At 51.3% G+C, this 8,536-nt stretch overlaps 1 protein-coding gene across 1 annotated transcript in view; it reads right to left on the bottom strand.

Annotated features, from left to right (window-relative positions):
- Window positions 1-7,023, bottom strand: part of LOC102470017 (phosphoribosyl pyrophosphate synthase-associated protein 2) — a 59,778-nt gene extending 52,755 nt beyond the window's left edge. The window contains exons 1-3 of the mRNA XM_027773709.1: window positions 6,918-7,023; window positions 2,022-2,116; window positions 1,374-1,524 (exon numbers count right to left, since the gene is read on the bottom strand). Coding sequence (XP_027629510.1) covers window positions 1,374-1,492 — 119 coding nt within the window. The 5' untranslated portion in view covers window positions 1,493-1,524; window positions 2,022-2,116; window positions 6,918-7,023. The remainder of the gene's footprint in view (window positions 1-1,373; window positions 1,525-2,021; window positions 2,117-6,917) is intronic.
- Window positions 7,024-8,536: the final 1,513 nt, after the last annotated feature.

Genomic DNA, 8,536 nt, shown 5'->3' with positions numbered 1-8,536 from the left:
CTTTTTGTTTTTTTTTTTTTTTTTTTTTTTTTTTTAATAAATAGTTCTTTAAAAAAAAAAAAAGTGAGGTCTGAGTCAGCAAATGGTACAGAGGCAGAGGCGGCTGGATCCCACATGGCCAACTGGGTGGTTCAAGTCCCAGACCCCACAGTCTGCGGAGCACATCTGGTGTGTATGCACCGAGAGGAAAGAGAAGAGAGGGGACTGCAGCGTGGCCTTCCGCCAGGAGTGATCTGTCTCTCTCTCTCTCTGTCTCTGTCTCTGCCTCTGGCAAGCACACATGCCCCAGAGCAAACTAAACAAACAAGTGGGGCCTTTGGAGAGAAATGAGGACTGAGGTCATTTGGGTGTTGTCCACACCTCCGCTCTGGTGGGTGTGCGAGAAGAGAGGGTGAGGCGGGAACGGGAAGGAGTGCCTGCTCTGGCCCCGGCCATGTCGCTGGGACTCTGCACGACCCCCACCAGCTGTGGCCCTCAGAAGCTAAACCTCTATCTCCATAAATCTCCCAGTTGCAGATACTGTCTTTGCTGGCAACCAAACAGACCACGCGGGACTCCCTCGGGCTCCTCAGCTCACACACCACCCGCCACTCAAAGGGGCTGAGCTGGCTTAGCGCGACGCTCGCCCCTCCTCCCTCCGCCCCTTCCTCCTGGCGGTCAGCACCATCGGGAATGGTCGGGAATGGCCGTTTTGTTGACCTGCTTCTCATCTGGTCCCGTCCTGAAATGGGCGTTTCCCCAGGAGGAGAGCCTTAGGCCGCCTCCCTCACCCTTAACCCTCGACATCTAGAAGGAGGCCTAGCTCAGGGCAGAGGGCCAGAGCCTGGGTGCAGGCTGTGAACAACTTCCCCACGGCCTGCACCCGCTTTTTGCTTTTAGGTTTACTGCCACAGGGTGCGTGCAATCACTGGAGAGACGGGGGCAGTGAGAAATCAGCCGCCAGGCACGGACGGCCACACCACAATCCCGTCGCCATTCTCCTCTCAGTCTTGGGCACACACGCACTCACATCCAGCGTGAGTTTCCAGGTTGAGATTTCAACCGTGGGTGGCCATGTGGGCTCCGCCTTAACCCCGTGCCACCTACCGGCCCACCCGACTGTTCTTTATACCCAAACAGCGCTATACGCTGGCACCTCACGCGACCCTTGGCCCTTGCGAGGCACTAATAAACGTCTCATTTAAACACCTGTTGAACGAACACATTCGAGGGCGGCTGCGATGCTTTCTAACACAGTAGCCCTTAACGTACAGCGAGGAGACCCAGATCGAGTACAGAACACCCACTTTCAAGCCTAACAGTCCCTGCTAACCTGATCACCAACTTTACAACATCGCGCATGGACAGACTGGAATGGTGCCGTAATAACTCACTCAGCGATCTTCTTCGAAAGCTCCATACACGATGAGTTAGAATTCGCTGAGAACAAAACCAGCCCTCCTTTGGTTATGTTCATCTTGGTTTCTAATTCAGGTGGCGCTACACAAAACATCAAAACCTTCTTGGTGTTCCAATCCTCAGAGCCTAGAAAAATACAACGTAGATTAAGACCTGCCACGACATACATAAACATACCTGAGTATTTTTTTCACTAGCAAATTCCTTCGGTTGAAGGAAACTAATTTTCACCATAATGGTGTCTTTTATATTATGTTATCTATGGATGAGCAACGTTTATTTGGGGTCTGGCCCCATGGCCTAGTGGTTAAGGGAGCAAGATCCCACATGGGGGAACTGTGGTTCAAGTCCCGGCCCCGGACACTTGGAAAACATGCTGGGCGTGGGTGCGTGCAAGCCTAAACTCCCAACAGGACGGAGAAATGGAGAAGGGACTGTGATGTGACCATGCTCCACTGGGGGGTGCTTTCTCCCTCGCTCTCTCTCCCTGCCTCTCTCTGGCAAGCACACATGCCGTCTGGCGATTAAAAAAAAAAAGTTAATTTGGATTCCAAGTTTATGGAAATAGTTATCACAAGACTTCATTAGTTTTCATAACCACTGGGAGAAAACGGTAAACTTACAAGAAAGGTGGAGCTGGAGAGCTCAGTGTTTTATGTTTGCTGCTTAAAGTCAATTATGGACAACCTCCTGTTATTCTCTGACAACCAAATTCCTCCTGGATTAACACACAGAAAAATGGCAGAGCCATTAGCAAGGACACGGACTGATTGATCTTTAAACAGAGAATAAATGACCCGGCTCCTCTCCGGCCCTTCCTGGCATGCCTCTTTACCCTAAAGTCTCCCCCCCCCCCGGCCACTCGGTTGCCCCTTTGCTGCCTTGTCATGTCCAAACCTGACCCTGTCACCTTCGTTTTCCTCACGGGAGCCCAAGGCTGAGTAGACGAGAGCCCTGTAAGCGAGCACCCAAATGCAGGGGCAGAGCGCAGATAGAAAGGACGCTGGCTAGAAGGCCTCAGGGCTGAGGTCCCAGCCCCACCGGCTCTGGGCTGCGTGCCTTCACCCTGCGGTGGGGTGCTGGGTGGAAGGGACAGCAGAGATCCCTTCGGGTCCTGGGCGTGCAGACGGGCAAGCCGCTGCCTCACCTGCTGCGCCTCACCTGCTGCGCCTCACCTGCTGCCTCACCTGCTGCGCGTTTGCCGGGACGGCTCTGGGAGGCCGGGAGGTTAACATGGGCGAGACTGAGCTGGCAATCTGCTACTCTTACATTCGAGCTACACAATACGCAGGCACACAAGCTAAAGTCCCAGCCCCGATCCCAGGCCCTTCTCCAGCCTCCTCCCCAGAAACGAGGGCTCTTGTTCGCTGGGATGGTTACCATCAGGCCTGTTCTATGACTCACACATGGGGGCTCCGCAACAAGTACATACAAGAAACACATACGCTGTTTTCAACACGAAAGGTGTTGTCAAACACATCTACCCATGATTTGCTTTTCGGCTAAACGAAGTATTTTGATAATGTGGATTAGAAAGTGGACCTAGGGCCAGCCCCCATAGCCTAGTGATTAAGGGAGCTGAATCCCGAGTGAGTGACCAAGGTGCACATCCCAACCCTGGAGGCTTGAAAAATGCACGTATGGGGGCCAGCAGGCAAGCAAGTGCTTGGTGGTTAAACCACTGGACTCCCACATGGCTGACCACAGTTTGAGTCCCGGACCTGGCAGCCTGCTTTCTCACTTTCCCTCTCTCTCTGTCTCTGGTGAGCACACATACCCTATAGCAACAAATAATAATAAATAAAATTAAATAAGTAATTATTTTAAAAACAAAAAAGAAAAGAAAAATGCATGTATGTGCTTTTTCAAAATCTTGACATAATGGAGGAATGGAAAAGGGATTGCGATGTGATCACACCCCGCTGGGGGACACCTCCTCCCTCTCCATCAGTTTCTGGCAGCATGCACGTCCTTTGGCAAGTAAAAAAAAAGGGCGGGGAAGGAGGTAGCAGGTGGCGGGGTGGTTAAGATGCTGGATTCCCAGTGACGTCTAGTCCCAGACCTTATGCCTTGAAAATCACACCGGGAGCACTTGTGTGCATGCCCCAGATCCCAGGACAATGGAGCAGGGCAGACTGTGGCATGGCCATCTCCTCTGGGGGCTGACTTGTCACGTTCTCTGTTTCTCCCTGTCTCTCTCCAGTAAGCATGCACGCCCCATGGCAAAAGCCTTAAAAAAAAAAAGAAGAAGAAGAAAAAGGTATAAATCTGTGTTCTTTGTTGCGCCATCTGAGCGGACCTCCTGTGCACACGTGCAGTTGCACTGCCAGGTCGCCGGGGTGCAGCTCTGAGTCTCACCACCTGGGGGAGCCTACAGCAGGGTCTGACAACAGGGACACAAGCAGGGGTCAGCAAACCACAGGCCACAGGCCAAATCAAGTCCCTCCAAAGCCTTTTTTTCCCTCCCCCATTTTCAGTTTTCACTGTGGAGCATGCACACTCACCAGAATCAAGCAAAGTGAGCAACCATCCTTCCCCCAGGGAGGCAGCCACCCCGCAACCCCTTCTTCTCCAGCACCCTCTCAGGATTTGGGACACGCGCGTGCGCGCGCGCGCGCACACACACACACACACACACACACACACACACACACACATGCACATGGCATGACTTTTAAGCTGCCAAGTCTGAGACTAGACCTACACAGTGTGCCATGTGGGATCCCACACTTTAACCCCCTCCCCACCCAAATTCTGTTTTCGTCAAACAGGGCCAGCAGGTGGCATATTGGTGAAAGTGCTGGACTCCCACATGGTGGGGTCCAGTTCGAGTCCCAGACTCAACAGTTTGCAAATCATGCCAGGCGCATGCGTGTGTATGTGTGCCCCAAATCTCAGGAAGAAAATGGAGGAGAAGGGATTGTGGCTTGACTAACCCTTCTTGGAGAGGTTAGGGGTGATGGGAGAAGTGGGAGGGTGATTTCTCAATATCTCTCTCTGTCTCTGTCTCTCAGGTGAGCGCATATGCCTTATGGCAAAAACAACTAAACACAACAGCAGCCACACTTGTTCAGATGTCTCCAGATACAACGGTAGAACAGGGGATTCACAAACTCTCTTAAGTCAAACTCCCGTCTGCTGCTCCCTTACCTCCCTCCGCTCACCGTAAGCATTTGTGTCCCTTAGCCTCGGTTCCCTCAACCCCACAACTGTGAAAACCGACCCCACAGGTTACAGTAACGTTTCAGCAAAGCGCTTCACGCCTACAGGACATGCGACACATCCATCCCCTAACGCCATACGCACACCAGGAGGCATCACTTCACAGTCCGAGCCTTCCAGTGGGCGCTCCTTCAAATACAAAGATGCTCCTGAGAGGACCGGGAACGCTCAGAAGGAAAGGGAGAGACCTTGGAGGTAACAGGGCCCACCTGCCAAGACTGCCCCAGGGCCTGAGGCCCACCACACGGAGAGCACGTCATTCTGAATCCTGCCACTGACCATGCTGAGGGTCCTCTGCAGCCGCCACTCACCGACTCTTGTCCTGTCCTTGCAGAGGTACAGCCAGCACCGCCTTTATCACAGGACAGTGCCCACCCGTCAGGTTAGCTTCCTCGAGATACCGCCTGAGGCCCTTTCTCAGCTCTGCTGGCTTCGATGCCCTGCGTCACCAACTGTAACCTCTGAAGTCCCTCTCCGGACACCAGGCTTTGATCACTGAATTCTCTCTCTCTCCTTAAAATTATTATTTTATTTATTTTAATTTGACCAGAGAGGGATAAAGTGAGAGAGAGGGAAAGTGAGAAAGCAAGCTGCCAGGTCCAGGACTTGAACCACGGTCAGCCGTGTGGGAGTCCAGCGCCCTGAACCACCACGCCACCTGCTGGTCCCTGATCACTGAACTAACCAAGGATAACCCTTGACATGACACTGTGATTATTCATGTCCCGAGCTGTTCGACCATAGGGCTGTCTCCAGTTCTCCTCTTCCCTGAGGTTGGGCTCTTCTTAAAGGTTGAGCCTTAAGAAAAGTGAGTCTTAAAGGCTGTACTTGGAAACAGGTTAGTGGTCAGGAGGGGGCTGGCAGGAGCATGGCAGCCCGGGTCTCCACGGAAACGGAGAGTAAAGCGAGCACCCTCAATCCTATGGGCAACAGCTGCTTTTGTTTACCCCCAATTTACTCCAGAACGTGTGAGAATTATTATAGCATGCTCAGAAACACACCTCCAGAGAAAAATCTCAGCTCCTTGTAAAGAACAGAAACACACCTTCTCCAGAGAAAAATCTCAGCTCCTTGTAAAGAGGAAATCAGGGGCCAGCCGGTGGCATGGTGGTTAAGAGCGCTGGACTCCCACATGGCCAACTGTGGTTCGAGTCCCGGACATGGCAGTTTTTTTTTTCCCTCTCCCCCCCCCTCTCTCTCTGTCTCACTCTGTCCCACTGTGGTCAAATTAAAATCAATCAATCAATAAGTTAAATAATTCTTTAAAAAAATCGCAGGCCAGCAGGTGATGTGGAGGGCGAGATGGCTGGATCTCCCGTAGCTGACTGCACAGTTCAAGCCCGGCAGCTTCCGAAGCCCACCAGGTGAGAGTGTGCGCATGCCCAAGAGCCCCAGAGAACGGGGGAGGACTGCAGCGTAGTCCCCTGGAGAGTCATTTCTCACTTTCTCTTCTTTCTTTCTCTCTTTGGTGAGTGCACACACCCTACAGGAAAACTAAAAATACATTTAAAAAATAAATAAAGAGCAAATCACACTTCTCTTTGAGTAAGATTTTGAGACTCTGTCTCTGAATGGAGCCATACTGGAAAAAATCGGACTAGCAGTCATTTAGAAACGACCTATTCATACTCAGGTGGGAACTCGCATGAAAGCGCCCGGTGTGTAGACACCTGCCACCCCAAGACGGCCAGGGCAGGAGTGGGAAGATACCAGCCGCCAGGCCGTGGCGCATCACTCAGCCGTGCTGGGAAAAAGCTTTCCCCACTAGAATTTAAGGTCCAGGGACCAGCACTTAGCATAATGGCTATGTCGCTGGACTCCCACGTAGGCGACCGTGGTTCGAGTCCCGGACCCGGTGGCTTAAACTCACGCCAGGCACGTGTGCATGCATGCCCAAGATCCCGAGAGGAGAATGGAGGAGAAGGGATTGCGGTGTGGCCATCCCCCCTGGGGGGTGATTTCTCGCTTTCTATCTCTCTGTCTCTGTCTGTCTGGCGAGCGCACACGCCCTATAGCAAAAACCTCTTCAAAAAAAAAAAAAAAGAATTTAAGGTCCAGGAAAAGGTTTAAAAACAAACAAACAAACAAACAATAAAACAACTACTGTATTGTCTGCTGCATCCCAAGTACCTAAAACAGCAATGGACACATGGCAGAGGCTCAACAAATGAGCTGCATAAAGCCAGCCCTCGCCGAGTTGCAAGGATTAACAACTGCCATTGAAAGTTGTCTATGAATACTATTTTAGGATATACCTCCTCCCAAGAAAATCTGCCTTTAATATGAATATTGATCACCTGAAGGGCAAAATCGAAATCAGCATTACTCTTCCACGCTGAGACGCCAGGTACTTTGCTCATGTCAGTCAGAATGTCTCCTGAATGTCTCCAGCCCCATAGTCCAGTTTAAACACTGACCACTGGGACTGGATCCCACAGGGCCAACTATGGTTCACATCCCAGCCCCAGTGGCTTGACAATGTTCATGCGAGCCCAAAGTCCTGACGGGATGGAGTAAAAAGGAGAAGAAAGGATTCCAGTGTGACCACAGCTAGCAAGGAGGTTCTCCCTCTCCCTCTGGCAAGTACACTCGTCCTCCGGCAATGAAGTTTTCTTGTGGCTAACATTTACTGAGTGCTCTGAATTCCTGTGACAACCCAATAAAGCAGGTACTAGAATGAGACTCGTTTTAGACATGGGGAAGTGAGATCTAGAGTTGAAGAAACTTGAGCCGGCAGCTGGTGTAGTAATTAAGCGCTGACTCCCACATGGTCGACAGCAGTTCAAGTCCTGGACCCAGCAGCTTGAAACTCACACCAGGCACGTGTGCATGTGTTTCCAACATCCCAGGAGGGGAATGGAAGAAAAGGGACTGCAGTGTGGCCGTACTCCCTGGGGGGTGATTTCTCACTTTCCCTCTTACTGTCTCTGCCTCCCTCCCTCTCTCCCACAAGTGAACATGTCCTATGGAAAACAACTCCTAAAAAATAAAAGAGAGAGCGAGCGAGCTGAGGAAACTTACTCAAGGCTGCTTGACTTCTACGCAGCAGGCGGCTGGTGTGTCCGCCCTGTGGCTTGCTGCTCCTGTGGCTGAGCACAATGGCTGGGTACAGCCTGCCTCGCCCACACAGAAAATTACCTGATTCCCGGCTAAATTCCACACAGGGAGCAGAATCTGACAAATACCCAGATTTTGAAAATGCCTACTGTAAACAGGCCTTGTTTGGAAAACAATTTATATCAAGTGGCAAAGAAAGAACAGAGAAGTTGATACAATATTTCCACTTTGGGGAGTGTCATACAGAAACAGCTACATGTTCAATGACGGGCTGTGGTAGGACTTCTCTGTTGTTGTTTTTGAGCAGGAACACTGCACCAGAATTGCAGTTCCGCAAGTCGTATTAAATAACACTTAGGCTGTACATCCCAGACCCCAAATATTCACCAGCAAAAGTGCTTATGAGCAACGCTAAGTGACACATGGAACTCCGTCTGCAGTCACGCTGGGTAATGAGGAGGGGAGAATGAATAAGGAAGGGGCGTGCTTTAGGGGGTGGTCAAGATGTGGGTGAAGTCTTTTTATTTGTGCATTTAAATCTGTTAAACAGCAGAGACAGATCACACTTCCTCAAGCCCCAAAGCTTCATTCCTCATTTTCATAGTCCTCACAAAAGCTGAACACCCAATTTCGCCAATATTAAAAACCAGAAAAAAATCATCGATGCGTTTAATAGACTGAGGCAAAACATTTTAAGGTAGACTAACACTTCGAAATGCCCTCACGGTCCTCCCCAACCTCGCTGGGCGAGTCCTGGGTGCAAATGCCCGTGTCGGGCGAGGGACGGGAGCGGGCTGGTCCGGGGCTGGTGCGGGGCTGCTCGGCGGCCGTCCCATCCTTCGGGCTGGACTCGCCAACG

Source organism: Tupaia chinensis, unplaced genomic scaffold, assembly GCF_000334495.1.
Source record: "Tupaia chinensis unplaced genomic scaffold, TupChi_1.0 Scaffold000365_1, whole genome shotgun sequence".
Lineage (NCBI taxonomy): Eukaryota > Metazoa > Chordata > Mammalia > Scandentia > Tupaiidae > Tupaia > Tupaia belangeri.
Note: the sequence above shows the minus strand (reverse complement) of the source record. Positions and strands in the feature narration are given on the sequence as shown.